The sequence below is a fragment of the Cyprinodon tularosa genome, unplaced genomic scaffold (assembly GCF_016077235.1).
Source record: "Cyprinodon tularosa strain WSP-4 unplaced genomic scaffold, ASM1607723v1 ctg120, whole genome shotgun sequence".
NCBI classification, from domain to species: Eukaryota; Metazoa; Chordata; class Actinopteri; order Cyprinodontiformes; family Cyprinodontidae; genus Cyprinodon; species Cyprinodon tularosa.
The window spans coordinates 348,670-363,910 of NW_024038004.1; the positions used below are offsets into that span (position 1 = coordinate 348,670).

Consider the following 15,241-nt stretch of genomic DNA (forward strand, 5'->3'; position numbering starts at 1 on the left):
TAGTGAGGCGGTTACCGTGGCAACCTCGCGCACAAAAATGACCTCATCACCAATCGCCTCAACAAACAACATGGCGCCTGTTATTCAAATTAACGAGGAGAAGAAAGCCATAACTTTGTGTCATTAGGTAATATTTTGAAAGTTTTTGTCAGAAGATGAAGTCGGACGTGGAGGAGTTAATGCCGAGGCTGCTGCCGGTGGACTGTGGAGAAGATACCGAAGACCTGGACCTTAGTGGACCACCAAGGAACCCCCAAGAATATCTCCGACAGGTCCAGTACGTTTAGCTCAGAACCTTTTAGTTCAATCCAGTCTATCCTGACACAGGATAAATCCCACCTGCTGCCTCTCACGGTTCATGTATTTATCCTTGATTTAAGGCTGGAGGCATCACTGTGTCCTGATGTGGTGGTTGCTAAAATCGACCCAAAGAAACTGAAGAAGCAAACAGTTAACGTCTCTGTAAGTGAATGTACACAATGGACCAGGAATTTGGTTATATTCATAAACACAACACAATGCACCGGACTTGATGCAAACAGTAGGGCACATCTCTCTTTCACAAACTTTCATCCTCCTAGCACTTTATAACATATTCCTACGTTACAAACACTAAAGATCATGCATTGTACTGGTACTTTATGACACCCACAACAGCTGCTTTAAAAATGTTCCTTACAAAACCAGTCAAGCTCCATCTTCCTTGTCCTGCTTGACAACAGGATCTCCCATGGTGGCGCTACCATGTACTACAGTGGGAATGTTGTGATGATGAGAAAGAGTAAAGTAGCTTTTAAGTCAAACAAGCAGTTATGGATGAAGTACTCAACAGTAGTACTTGAGTAAAAGTATTAATACTCATAGTCAAGTTTTACTCAACTATAAGTAAAAGTTACTCAGTCAAACATCTACTCAAGTTAAAGTATTGGAAGTATTCACATTTGTAAATACTTAAGTATTCAAAAGTATATGCATTTAAAAGTAGTCGAAAAAACAAATGAACTTTTCTAATATTTTTTTTTTTCTGTCTAAATTTCAGAGTAATTTTAAAGAACTGTTAAAGATAGGCTCTGTGTTTGCACCCTGATGATCTTTCCGGTTCTTTTTCCTGAATAGAGATCACTTGGGACAAACTCTTTAAATAACATTTCACAACTTATATGTATTAAATAACCAGGAAACATGACAACCAATTCTAATATAAATTGTAATCTTACTCAGATCAGAGAAAGTTTAGAGTTTACAGAAGGCAGCTGTTGACCTCTGGACTCACCTCCCAGGAAGTGGCCCTGATTAACAGTTAAAAAGGCATTTTATACATCTCCATTCTGCCACATCATCATATTTTACATCATACACATTAGCAGATGAGTAGACATCCATGGCTGCAGCCTTATCAAAATATTACACTTTGTTCTTAGCTGAAGGACGCTAATCTCATTTAATTTCCAAATCTTTGCCACATACAGAATGAAGATTATAACTGTTTATATTTAGACAGAGGAAATGTCCTAGTTAGATTAAAACCTCAGTTCTGACGAGCAACAGGCCGGCCACACCAGGGTGTAATAAACTCACACATCTTCAATGATAATTATCCCAACAGAACCTTGTAACTTCCAGAAACCACCTGATGTGTTGATGCATAGAACTACCTGCTACATATTCTACACTTGTAAAGAACTTTAGCATAAAATGCAACAAGGGGGCAGATATTTTGATTTTTATTTCTTATTTAAAAACAAACAAGAGTGTCTTGCTTCTGCTCACACTGTCACTATGGAATAGAGGTTTTAAGGCTGAATCTGGGTTGGCCACATGGCAACAACTAACACCCTAATAACATTTATAAACTACAAATATGGGGCCTGAGTTTCCCAAATTTGTAGAATATCATAAAATCTCTGAAACAGTGCTGTCCAAATTCAGTCCTTTGGGCTTTTGTCTTGTGTGTTGAAATTGAATTTCAAGAGAGAAAAACAGCAACAGCGGATTACAAAGCTAAGCTGAGGCTAAAGGAACAAGGAACTACCAGCTTCTTCCAAATGAAGTGGAGTAAAAAGCACAATATTTGACTTGAAAATTATAGGTGAAAATTATAAGCACCCCCTCAAAAAATGACTCAGTTAAAGATAATAAAAAAAAACTGTAGTTTGTTACATTCCATCACTGCAAACAAGAACATTTATTCTGGCTAATAGAGGTTCATCTGGTCACTTCATATTATGCAGTTTTGTTTTTCTCATAAAAATCCTAATTACATCTATTGATGTAACCCTACAAAACATGGAAAAGTTAAATACATTTGAGTAATTTCGCAGGATGCTTAATAAATAGCTGGAACATGTTTGTTGTTTTGCAGGTAGCAGGCTGTCTTGCTGCTCCTGTAGGCTTCTCTCCCAGCCTCAGTTGGCAGCAGCACCAAGTCAGTAATTTTTCGGACGTAAGGCTGGTATGAAAAAAACCTTCCTTTTGCATATTATTACTTATGGTTATATCCACACATTTTAAACAACTGATTTATCATCAAAACTATACGTTTATGTATAATTTTGCTTGCCACTTGATGTTTAGAGCATCACTAAGAACAGGACACACTGGAGTAATCACACTCTGGATGACAATGTACAGATGGTAAGATCACATGTACAGCAGGATGCCGTGTTGTGTTTGAGTTTGGTGATCACCAAGGCGATTTAGAAGCCTTTCAATGTTTTTGTTTTACAGCCAAAGCTGACAGATGAAGAGGGTTGGAAGAGGTTCTGTTTAGGAGAGGCGACTTACCTGGGTCCCTCGTCATCTGGTCTCACAGACGCAGCCCAGGAGCCAGCACTGGACTACAGCAAGGTTATTAAACCTCATCCATGAGACTTGGGCTTTATTTGCAGTTAGGAAGAGTTTGAAATGAGTGGTTTTCAGGTCTTAAAATTTATTAAACTAAAACTGAAATTTTTTTTATATCCCATCCAACTGTCTGGAATGGCTATCAGAACTTCTCCCCAAAGGTTTAACGAAAGATGCCCATAGTTAGAATGTCCTATTTTATGCATCATCGTCTTTTGGGCAACTATTTTTTCCAGACTCCATATTTAAACCTGACCACTCCTTAGTTTAATTAATATCCTCAGTGTTTCTACTATAAATCGACTGGTAAAACCTAAGAACTTGATTTTGATCAAATTTGGGAGCTTTTTATTTTTAACCCTTAACACTTTTTCCGGGTGGATCATCAAAATAAGTGGTCCTCATAATTGTCAATCATGCTGGTGATATGTTTACGTAAAGCCGTCCTACGAGCTCATCCCCAGGCAGTTATCTTTTTCTGCGCATGCACACTTTCAGGTGTATAAGTGGTATTGAAGCTCGCCTTTATCACCGCGGCTCTTTGAAAATGGTTGAGGTTAGTGAGAGAAAAAGTGTCTACGAAGGGCATGAGAAGAAGAGAAAGGCCTCAGAAGAAAGAAACAAGACCAGTGTTTTTTGGGAGATTCTTTCCCTTGATGGTGTACACTGAAATCACAGGTCGGGCTTCCCACTGATTTCTCGGTTGCAAAGTTTCTACTCAAAAGCTTGGTATGCTATTTGGAGAAAACCATTTCACATAACCGCTAATAAAATTATCTACCTCTATATTGTAACTTTTCATGGAAGTTAAGTTTATTTATTTTGTGATTTGCATCGTTATTAGTAATAGGGTGGCCACAGATCCTTATTTACCCTACAAACATGTCCAAATTTCCACTGCAGCACACAAACGCATACAAGCAGGCTCTATATTTAATGTACCAGTAGTGTTATTTGCGGGGAAGCTTTATATATAAATATGGGTCAGATGAGATCCATCCGAGCGATCGTCTTATCATTGCGTCCCCGTACATTCCGGGAGTGGGCGCAGCTTTTCGGAAAATTGTGAAAATCCTCCACTATACCTTTAAGGATATTATAGAGACTTGTGGTGGGAATGCTCTTTTAATTTAATGAGAACATAGGATATCAATTTACTAATTATGTTTGTGTTCAGGTTGGATTTCCTCCCTTGCTAAGCATCATTAGCAGATTCAATCAGGTAAGTTTTGTGCTCGTCACCCCAGATTCCTGCTTTTTAACTGTTGGTTTATTTTTTTGGCTCTGTGTATCTTCAGTCCACAGTACTGATGCTGCTGGACATCCTAATCAGTTGGTTTGAAGAAAGAGAATTTGTCCCACAGCTGGTGAGTTTGACAAACTTTTCACTCCGGGCTTTCTCAGCTGGTCGATGACGCCACGTTAACTACTGCAGTTCTAGTTTTATAGGCATGTAACCATAAACCTCCACATCATCTGCTCACTCAGCTCCCAAATTGTCTTATATGGTTTCGCATCTCCTGCATTACAACAAAGTTTTAATTTTTTAACCCATCAATAGGGCCGTTGGTTGTATGCTCTTTTGGCCTGCTTGGAGAAGCCCCTGCTGCCTGAGGCTCACTCCTCCATTAGACAGCTGGCTAGGAGATGCGCCCAGCTTCGGAGCACAATGGTAGGCTGCTGATCTACAGGTTTATAGCTGCAAAGCTGAAAGTTTCAGTCATATTCATTCCCTTTATATATGGACATCTTCCTATTTGTTTTATGCTTTCCATAAATGTTTTAATCTTAGATATTACTCACCCCCTCTTTGCTTCTATTGTTCAACAGAACAGCCAGGACGATGAAAACCTGCCTGCTCTCAACCTGCTTATCTGTCTAGTTGCAAGGTGACTCAAAACAACCTCTACCATGCATAACATATTTAAAAGTACAATATGAAGTAAAATACAGACAGGAAAAAACAGTTTGTGGTTTTAAACATGACTTCTTCTTAGGGTTAAGATTTGTCCTTTGCATTATGAGCTCTTCCTTTTTTTTTTACCTGCAGATACTTTGAGCAGGTTGATCTTGCAGACCGTCCAGAGTGAGATAAAAGCCGAACTGTTGACTGATTTTACCCTCAAGACCACATGTGCAAAATGGATCAGAAGACGTTTTACTCATTATCCAACCAGAGTCTACAGAAGAACATTCAAAGGCTGAAACATGTTTCAATCAAAACCAGTTACATGACCAGCAATGTGCAAGTGAATTCAGAAAAGATTCTAAAATAAAAGGATTTATAAGATGCAGTCTTGTGGCATACTTTTTTTTGTTTTAAATGTCTTTTTCTGACACCATCAAGTGTCTAGATTTTTATGTAAATTGTGAAATGTTTAATGATGGCAATTGTTTAGCAGATGGGGGGGGGGGAGAAATTTCCCGTTTTAAAACCCGAAAAGTTGGGCTTACATTTATACTGAGCCCAACTGAACACTAAACGCCTTTTAATTATGACCGGACGTCTCATGCTTTTTTTTCTCCAAATTTATCCAACTCAGACTGGATGGTAAGAACACCAAATATGAATTCTTGCTTTCTTTAACACATGCACCGATTCTGAATTGGTCATTATGGCTCCTAGATAATTTTCCTTCACAGGGTCAACAATTAAAACAACTTAGTAGGTAGAAAAGGAACTCCAGACTGCCATGAGCCAATCTGAAAAGCATTTAGCCTTCTCCATATTACCTGACAAACACACATGGATGACTTGTAATAATTTGGACTACAGCCTTCCAGAAAACATCTACAAAAACGCAGAGAACGGCTGATAATCTGCATTCTAAAACAAACTAGGGTGTGTACTTTCACATGAACAATACGCATGAATAAATCTTACTTAGGGTTGTTTCAAATCATCTAGCTCCTATGCATCAGGAATGTCCAGAGGCCCCTACACTAATCAATAAGATTCCTACTTGCCTGCATTTATGGTAACCGGTTATGCATTTCACACTTTGGTTTAAGTGTCTTTACCAATTTTTCCAACTCAAATTAAGCCCCAGGTGGCATTCATAATACTTTAAGGTCAGGAAACAGGACTGAACACTTGATCTCCCTACAAGAACAATTCATTTTGAGCTTTATTTGATTTCCAAGTCAGTTATCAAGTGTACATTGGACTTTTAAGCTTTCTGACAAAACTCACACTGTTGACATCTTTACTAAAAAGTTTAAGGGTTGTAGTAAACTCATTTGCATTGGCAACAAACTGAATATTGATCAGTGATGCCACAGATGTGGGAGTTCATTCAAAATAAAGACAACTGAAAATGTTCCCCTTTAAAACTTTATTTTGAGCAGATCATGAAGTAAAAAAAAAAAAAACAAAACAAAAAAAAATTGAGAATCCAAACAGCTGGATAAAAAGCACACATGGTGTCAATGAGAATTAACCAAGTTGCAACGACCTCAACGGAACCAAATCCGAATCATTCCTACCAAAACAAATCAGCTGTGCTGTTATAGAAAGAAGCTCCTTTTAGCCCCACGGAGTCTCTTACTACCTAAATATCACGCCAAATTAAAAATGACGAACCATTTCAAATCGGACACATTTGCAGTGACAGTCGATCAGGAGGAAAAAGGGACAGAAATAAGTTTTCCACATATTTTAAACTGGCTACTAACAAACAATGTGGCCTATAAGACATTTTTTAATGTTTTAAGCTGACTTAAAACTTACAATAAAAAAAAAAAATTGGTGATTTTAGTGAAAAATGCATTAAAACCGTAATCACAATGAACGTAGCAGATTAAGTCACCTTTTTTCAACATCAGCGTCTCTTGTCCTTCCTGTCTCTATCTTTTTGCTCCCTATCACTCCGAGAAGGCCTGCCCTTCTTTTCCTCGCTCCTCCTCCTCCTCTTCGAGTCTCCTCTTCCTGACTTTTGTTGACCCCTCTCCTCTTTCTTCTTGTCTCTGCTTCTATCCGACGGCCTCCTCTTTCGCTTGCCGCCGTCACGGCTCCGGCTGCTGCTGTTGGACGATGAGGAGGAGGAGGATGACGATGACGACGAGGATCTGCTGGATCCTGAGGATGAAGATGAGCTACCGCTGGAGGATGACCCAGATGAAGAGGAGGAGGAACTGTTGCTACGGCTGCGACGTTTCCTCACTTCTTTTTCCTTCTTTCTCCCTCTGACTTGGTCGTCCTCCTTTGTCAGAGCAGGTACTGGGGTCTCCTTGGAATCGGGCAGCTTTTGGAGGACCTCGTTCTCCTCGGATTTTCTCTCCACTGTGGACTCCTGAAGGCTGGACTGCAACTCGCTGTTCTCCTGCGCGGGGCTGGCTACATCCTGATTAGGGGTGATGGAGGCCCTTTGGGGTTCTTGGGTTTTAGGGGCAGCCTCCGTCACAGGGGACTGCTCTGCTGGTTCCTGGGGAGCGAGGCTCTCAGAGGGCAGATCACTTCTGTCCGGGGTCTTTTGGCTGCTTACGGCTGCTTTAGAGCTCTGAACATCTGGAGTCTTTTCCTCTTGGATCTCTGTGGACTCCTGCGTCCTGTCTATTTCTATCTCTTCCTGCCGCCCCCCATCCTCCTTCTCTTCTACCTCATTCTCCTCAGACTCTGGACTTGATTCCTTTCTCCCCTTCTGGTCCTCCTCACCTATCTCCTTGCTTCCCTCCTCACTAACCTCCATTGCTTCCTCCTCCACTTCTTCCATTTTATTTAACCCCTCTTCTCCTTCCTCCTTCTCTTCACCCTCTCTCCCTCCCATTTCCTTTCCATCACCTTCCTTATCCTTTTCCTCCTCATCTTCCTCATCCTCTTCTTCCTCTTCATCCCTCCTAGACTCCCCCCTTTTACCTGTCCGCTTCTCTATCTGACCTGCTGGCTTACCCTCCGCCGGGCGGTCCATCCTTGAGGCTGAGCTGCCATCCTGTTCGCGATTCTGCTGTCGCCGGGGACGTGCCTCCATCTTACTCAAATGCTCGGCAAACGCCTCACGCCTTTCCTCAAAGATACCTAGACAGAGATAACAGCGCATAGGTCAGTGTCATTCATAAAAATGAAACAAAACTTCAATATCTTAAATACCACCATAAAAAAGGTTAAAGAGTGAAAAATAAAATAAATCTAATCCATTTATTATCAAGTAGGTTAGATCATTTACCAACTAAATCTGATTTTCCTTAAATTTTAGAATTGAAAATGATAAATAGCATATAATAGCATCAAAAACTAGCCTTTTTTTTTATTTTACAACCACAACAAAGAAACCCCAAAATGTTTGCAGCTGGTTGTGTTACAGAGTCAGCTAGTTTATCAGTTATGAGGAGACATCTAGGACTTAAGTGATGAATCAACATCCCTCTGAGCAACAGAAGCCCAATGAGGGCTTTAGGGCTAGAGGGAGAAATGTTTCTTATGCATTAGATGTATCATGACTAAAACGGAGTGCCTCCATTATTTGAAAATTATGTTTTGCTAAACTGCAGATAAATTACAAATGTAATGTAATTAACTGCCCAGTCCCAATTCCTAGTAGGCAAAAGAGTAGTATTTGAAATGGATCCAAATCTCTTATGTACTAGTAGCAGTCAGGTGCTCTCCACACTTTTACAGAGAACACTGCACTAAAAAAGTGAGCCATTGTGGGAGTCATACTACAGAGTATACTTGTTTTATAGTAGTGGTCACAGTAGGTAGAATCAGCTCCAAATATGTTACATTAGGCTTTTTTTGGTTCTAGCCCTATTTCTTGACATACTCCCAGACATACAGAGCAAAGCTTTTGGACAGTCCTCTTCCCACCACCTGCTGCTAGATAAGAAACCCCCATGGCTGGGTTCAGAGTTTAGAGATTACCACCAGTTCTTCCAGGGTTGTGTTCCATGAACAAACTATGTTGAGATTCAAACTTTAGAGGGGGACATTCAGGAAAGAAAGCCACTGACCATTAAGTTTCTTGGTGGATTCTTCGAGGAGTTTCTGCGTGGCGGAACACATCTTCCCAGGCCGGTAGAAAATATGAGGCCTGGTTTTAGTGCGGATATATTTCACCAAATGATTATTATGGCAGTTCCACTCCTCTTGCTATGGTTGGAGACAGAATAAATTATATGAAATTCACACAGTTTGTTTAGATAAAATGTACATCATTTAAAAAGAAATATTTTCTTACCAGCTGAGCTAATTCTACTTTCTGTTCCAGCAGTCTCAGCTCTGTCTGCTTGGCTCTCCTTTCCTCAAACAGTTCTCTCTTTTCATTCTCAACCTTTTTCCTCTCAGCCTCAGCTTGAACCTCGAGCTTCTGCTCAATCTCTGAACGTCGCTTTAGCTGTGATTTAGACAGAATATAACAAGTAAAAGAGCAAGTTCTGGTAAACACACCCTCTGGATGGGGGTATTCTCATGATGGGGCATTACATTCTCACCTTCTCAGAAGAGACGTTCGATTCTTGTTTGAATTTCTGCAGCGTCCCCATGAGTAGGCCAAACATGCGCCGGTTCCTGACATGTAGATCAAAATGGTGAATATATGCCTTTTACAAGTCCTAAGGCTTGTACCACAAAGTGAACTGAACCTAGCAGGATCTGTCCCAGTCTAAACAATCCACAACAAAGGCATTCAGGATCAGCAGCACCACTAGGCTGGTTATCAACTGGCTGACTCAAGCCAGCTGTGACCGTTTTGTGTATGTGCATGTATAAAGGGTGGTTTAGAGGTAGCAGACCAATCACAATCATGAGCACAGCAGGGAGAATGTGCCGCATTTCTCCAGTGCAGAAGAAAAACCCATCTTCCATAAATACGAGGGGAGAAAAAAAAAAAAAAAAAAAAAAAAAAAAACAGCAGGTGGCGGCATGAAAAGAGACCAAATCAAAGGATTGCTGTCTACATAAATGCACAAATTAAACATTGCTTTAATTTAACACAGCAATGCATCCAAATCACTGTACTCCATATTTATCGCATCTCATGCCCCCAGCTTAAACCCATCGGAAGTGGAGAGGACTTGGAAAAAAGATTAAAAAGGAAAACATGTCATCTAGTTAGTTGGATTTTAATTCAATAATGTAAGAACTCCAATAAAGTTGGAAGTCAGAGACGCAATTACATATTAATGTGGTTCATCTGAGAGAAACCATCCTGACGCATCAACTTTTTTTTTTTTTAAATTGGCAGTCTAACCATCTGTACCCCATTGAGTATGCTTCAGTACAACATTTACCCTTCTCATTTATGCTGTTAGAGCAGTCTGTTGTACAATCAGTTTGAGCGCTCATTGTTTTCTTTTTTTAAAGCTTCATATATCAATTATACAAGTAAGAGAATACCAGAGGTTATACAGGAGAAAACTAATACAGAATAGCGAAAGGCCGGTATGTAAAAGTGAAGGAAAAAAAAAAACATTTTAAAAACCATTTAATTTGTCAAGAGTACTGTTGGTTTTTGAATTATTCTATTGTAATATTTTGTTTAAGCTCTTTTTTGTGCTCCTAATTAAATTGGGTCTTCAATGGAAGGTCATGTAATCGTTTTCTGAACAGCTGATGGCAGCAGAATCAGAGTAGCTTACCATGGTAATTAGCCTCACTAAAAATGAATCCAGCTTTGTGGTACCGAGAAGTCAGGGTTAAACCTAAAGTTGTCCTGCTAACCCAGTAATCCTGCTTTGTGGTACAGGCCTCAGGTGGTGCAGATTTTTTCATTTTTTCCCCTGGTGTTAGAGCCGTTACCTCTGTTTGCCCTTCTCATCCATGGTTTGGTCCTGGATGAGGTCCCGGCGTGTTCTCTCTTTAGAGGTAGCTACAACAGACGACTGCAACGCCGGCTGAGGATGGGGAAGAAAAAAAAAAAGACTAAATGCAAGCCAGCTATTTTTAAGTTAGAAAAAAACACATGGAAGAGATATTTATCGAGTGAAGTAAAACTAAAACAAATGTCACATCTTACTTTTTTGACATCGTCATCATCCTCGGCGTCACTATCGTGACGCACGTCTCTCCTGGCCCTCTGATCACCTGCCAGCCTGCACAGAAAAGTACCATTAAAAAAAAGATACAGACCTACAGCTAGGATTTACCAAAACATAACAGAAAACTTAAGATCTTCACCTGAATTATATGACAGCAAATATTCAAAACAACAAATCTAAGATTTACAGTAGGTTAAAATTAGACTCTTTTGTAATATATTCCTAAAGAGATCAGCAGCAATTCACCCAGTCCACACATAACCTCAGGAATCCATACACAAATCCATGTGTAAAAAAAATTAGACGAATGAAAGCAGCTACAAAAGGCCATGAAACCCGGTCAATTGTACCCCTGTAAAAAAAAAATAAATAAATAAAAATATCCGGGAATTCAAATCAATATCTTTTGGTTCAGTTCCATTTGAATTCCTATAGCAAGACAACATGCTGGTGACAACTTTCATTTCATTTTATAAGCAATAAATAAAATAAGACTATTTTGGAAACAAAAGACCATCAAAACATGGGAACAAATCACCCAGACAACAGAGGGAAGAGGAGACCGCATCCTGAGCACAGACAGTAGCATTGGGGAATCAGTCTAAGAACGGCAGCTGAAAGAGCACCACAACTGACAGTCAGCAGAGTTATGGTGCAAAGCGCAGAGGAGCAAAGTGAAAGTTTGGCCAAGTCCACCAGGGGGAAACGGCACCGGGACGAGGAAAGGCTACAGCTGACCGAGGATAGCTGGGCCAACTGTGGAGGATCCAAGGAGCACAGCAGATTGAATAAGAGGATGAGCACCAAGAGACTATGCCTAGCCGAGGTCAACCTCTAGATCCTAACTCTGTAGGTGGTAGAATGACAACAGGGGAACAGATGAGCCTATGGGCAGGCGGCACCAGAGAGGGGAAGAGAAGGCGACTGCTGGTCAATGTTGATGCTTGACATAGGATAATTAAACAGTTCTTCTATGGGTTTTTTTTTTATTCTTTTGTTTTTAAAACTCTTAATGGCCTTGCCCCTTATCTGTCTGAGCTGTTGCCTTCTTATACACCCTCCCGTTCCCTGAGGTCAGCTGATCAGCTGCTTCTGAGGGTCTCAAAGACAAAATGCAAGCTCAGAGGAGACCGTGCTTTTTCTGTGGCAGCTCCTAAGCTGTGGAATGATCTGCCTCTGAGCATAAGACAGGCCTCTTCTCTTGCTGTTTTTAAGTCCCTTCTTAAGACTCATCTTTTCTCCTTGGCTTTTGGCACAATTTGAGAGGTTTTACTTTGTATACCAATTTGTATTTTACGCTCATTTTTTATTTATTTTTATTTTTTTATTTTATAATTTTATTGTATTTTATGATCATGTACAGCACTTTGGTCCTGTCCGGTGCATAAAGTGCTTCATAAATAAAGTTGGTATGGTATGGCTAAAGTAAAACAGTTTTTTTTTAAAAAGCTCTTTCATTGTGATAAAAAAAAAAAAGCTAGTCTCTGCTGCCTCCTCCACCAAAACTAAGGTCAGTTCATGATACTTTCTCATCTGGTAATATTGATTCTAAATTGTAGAATGTCAACATACATGAGACAGCAGTCTAAGGATTAATGGATCTGGTGCTGTGATCAGCAGATGTTGAGTTTGTAATCTGCTCTCGACTCCCAAAATCCTGACTAGTGCATGTCCAGAGAACTAGCAAAACCTGGATATCCACTAGTCCCGTTTTCAAACTAAAGTTTATAATAGGGGGAAGGGTCAGACTACTTTTAACAGTTGATCAATATATAAACATGTACAAATAAAACTTATCTTAACTTTTTGTTTCGAATAAAGTCTTTAATTCATCCAAAGAATATCTGATCTCCACGCTTTTTTGCACACCTGAGGTATCAAGTCTGAAATGAGTATGTTGGTCTTAACGCTAAATGCCAAAGAAGATCTCACCTCAGCAGAGCTCCCTCGATGTCCCTTTGTTTGGCAGGGGGGCCACCACTTCCCATATCAGAGAGACTGCGTCTAGACAAAATATTAGGAACAATGAAGAGGTGATGTTTAGGAGAAATAAAAACTACTGTCTTGTTATTTTACTAAACTTAAACCAGTTTTGTTCAATTCAATTTAGAGAAGGCAGCATTGTTCTTTGCAGTCACACTTTGACGTCTAAACTTTAGGATGCAGACCTTACGTTTGTACAGTGAACTCAAACATGAGATATTCATAGACTAAGTGCATTTTTTGTAGCATGTGATTACAAATGTTAACCATTTTAAATAATTTCTGCTTAGAATAATAATAAAAAAAGATCTTTGGGACAAATTGCCTGCTTGAAAACACTGTAGCTTATTTTCAACCCTGCATAAATGAGGCTTGAATTAAAAGAAGAAAAAATGGAGTATGTAAAATCAGTAAGCTGTTTTTTTTCTCATTCAATTTAATGCAGAAGCTGTGGCATTGGAACTATCAATTTATAATTTAAATTATATTAGTATTCCCCAGCGATAAAAATAAGGAAGGCATCATCTGAAATGTTATCCCCCTCCTCCTTCAGTTGAATTCTAAATGTGATCGCCTCCATCATTACCTGAGGAGATTGATTCCTCTGCCTCTACCTCCTCCTAGGCCTGCCATGGGGCCGCTGAGCCGACGGAGCTGACCCGGTCTGTAAACAAGGGAAAAACAGAGCGTCAACAGAATCACCACTGCAAGATAACACCAACCAGAGAGGAATGAATAAGTACTGCTCCACTCCTTCACTGAGAGGGGAACAAATCTGCGATACCAAACAGGGAGGTGACATTCAGATGATTGACTGCTATGAGCGGAGTAAGCCTACTCTGTTCTGCTCTTATTATAATACAAAAAATATACTGTTAACAGATAATGTTTATATTAACTAAATTATATTGAGTACAGTTACAATTGGCATGTCGAAAACAGAGGGAGGTTATTGCTTCCAGCAGAGTGACTACCCCCTCCTGCTAATGAAGTTAGCACACACCGCCGAAAAATTAGGAGCCTCAATAACACCCGTTAATCGAATAAAGCAAATCCATGTGTTTATCACCCGCGTACCGTGACTCATTGGGGTCCCGTCCAGTCAGTTTACGAATATTATCGTCCACATTTTTCAAGCTTTCTTTGGCTTTTTCGAGCTGGTCCTGCAAGCTCCGCACAGCCACCGCCATCTTGCTTTCCAGTTAGCGCGAATCACGCGTGCTTTTCTTCAGGTTCGGTGGCCTCTTCTTCTTCTGCTGTTTAAAGTAACAACTGGATCTTGCGCTCCGTCGCACCCTGCTGCTTAGAATTGCAAAAAAAAACCTGCTTTTTAGAAAAAAAAAAACTGCATTTTGTTGGAAGCTGCTTTAAAAAATAAAATAAACAATCATTTAAGTGCTCTCATCATATCCGTACAATTGTTTATGTACACCAGAGAGCTTTCGTTTATGTTACAAAGTGTAAATGTTGTCTGTGTACAATCAAGAAAGCAGAAGATTTTGGCTCTAATTGATGGTTATTTCTTGTTTTCTAACATTTACTATTGAAGTAGTGACTGCAACCCCCCCCCCCCCATTTAGTCTTAGTCCCACCAAAATTACAGTTGTTTTTTTTTCTACCGAGTTATGCTCGGTCTTGTTTTGATAAATATGAAAATAAAAAAAATCTGTAAGAAGTACACTAACTCTGAAGTACACTAATGCTTGCAGACCGCAAGCAGCAGAGGCAGCAGCTGCTGGAGTTGGAAAAATTGAAGTTTTGCTGCTCGACGCACCACATCAACCACTCACAGAAGCTGATCTGGGAGCTGGCAGGGAGACTGACACAGTGATGCAGATCACTATGATCCCTCCTCTGAAATGATTTATTAACACATAAATTAACTTAAAATGTCAAAACCTGCTGGCAAAATATGTTCGCTTTTATTATGCTGGTTATTCAGTTTGGATTACGTACACGAAAAAAAACGCATTCCAGCCCCTGCAAAGAGGAGACCGGGCCAGGAGCTCCCGTTGAAAGGGATTCCCAGTGACAGTTCACCGCATGTGTACTCGGGTCTGAGCGGCTCCGACAGAGAAATAATATTTGAATGCAGGATCGTAATCTCGTTGAACTGACTGCACAGATGTTTTTCAAGTGGATTTTCTCAACTACTTTTTACCCACTTATAACAGCAAATATAGCTGCCATTGTTACAGGCAAAGAAAGGATAGGCCTCCTCTATGAAGGTTAGTTTGTTTCAAAACTATTTGTGCATTGTAAGTGTGAATTTGAAGTTGTAGGGAGAGTTACATTCTATGTTTTGTATCTGTAGAATAAAAAATAAAAAAAATCACAACTACAATTTTTTTACACCAAATTTTAAGTACAAGTACACAAATTCTGATCTACAAGTTACACATAAAAAACCTCTTAAATTCTCAGTTCTGCTCCAAATGGTCCA

The 15,241-nt window shown here is 39.8% G+C and overlaps 2 protein-coding genes across 2 annotated transcripts; one reads left to right on the plus strand and one right to left on the minus strand.

The window, feature by feature from the left end:
- The first annotated feature begins 26 nt into the window (after positions 1-26).
- On the plus strand, positions 27-5,043 carry gemin2 (gem (nuclear organelle) associated protein 2). Its single transcript, XM_038272542.1, has 10 exons — positions 27-277; positions 381-462; positions 2,363-2,452; positions 2,575-2,634; positions 2,728-2,847; positions 4,022-4,066; positions 4,143-4,211; positions 4,406-4,516; positions 4,675-4,733; positions 4,895-5,043. The coding sequence occupies exons 1-10, from the start codon at positions 156-158 to the stop codon at positions 4,932-4,934; spliced, it is 798 nt and encodes a 265-aa protein (XP_038128470.1). The 5' UTR covers positions 27-155; the 3' UTR covers positions 4,935-5,043.
- Positions 5,044-6,196: 1,153 nt separating this feature from the next.
- Positions 6,197-14,034, minus strand: pnn (pinin, desmosome associated protein). The gene is made up of 9 exons (XM_038272531.1): positions 13,876-14,034; positions 13,385-13,462; positions 12,748-12,819; positions 10,794-10,869; positions 10,577-10,671; positions 9,271-9,346; positions 9,018-9,173; positions 8,791-8,929; positions 6,197-7,858 (listed from the first exon to the last, which is right to left on the minus strand). Exons 1-9 carry the CDS (start codon positions 13,986-13,988, stop codon positions 6,666-6,668), a joined length of 1,998 nt encoding a protein of 665 aa, XP_038128459.1. The 5' UTR covers positions 13,989-14,034; the 3' UTR covers positions 6,197-6,665.
- Positions 14,035-15,241: the final 1,207 nt, after the last annotated feature.

Bases quoted from the DNA above. Each gene is read 5' to 3' on its own strand.
- gemin2 (XM_038272542.1), top strand. From the start codon at position 156: ATGAAGTCGGACGTGGAGGAGTTAATGCCGAGGCTGCTGCCGGTGGAC. The intron at 2,848-4,021 runs GTTATTAAACCT...GTTTGTGTTCAG, and splicing joins CAGCACTGGACTACAGCAAG to GTTGGATTTCCTCCCTTGCT. The intron at 4,734-4,894 runs GTGACTCAAAAC...TTTTACCTGCAG, and splicing joins CTTATCTGTCTAGTTGCAAG to ATACTTTGAGCAGGTTGATC.
- pnn (XM_038272531.1), bottom strand. From the start codon at position 13,988: ATGGCGGTGGCTGTGCGGAGCTTGCAGGACCAGCTCGAAAAAGCCAAA. The intron at 9,347-10,576 runs GTAACGGCTCTA...TCTACATGTCAG, and splicing joins GATGAGAAGGGCAAACAGAG to GAACCGGCGCATGTTTGGCC. The intron at 7,859-8,790 runs GTCAGTGGCTTT...ATCTCTGTCTAG, and splicing joins ATCCACCAAGAAACTTAATG to GTATCTTTGAGGAAAGGCGT.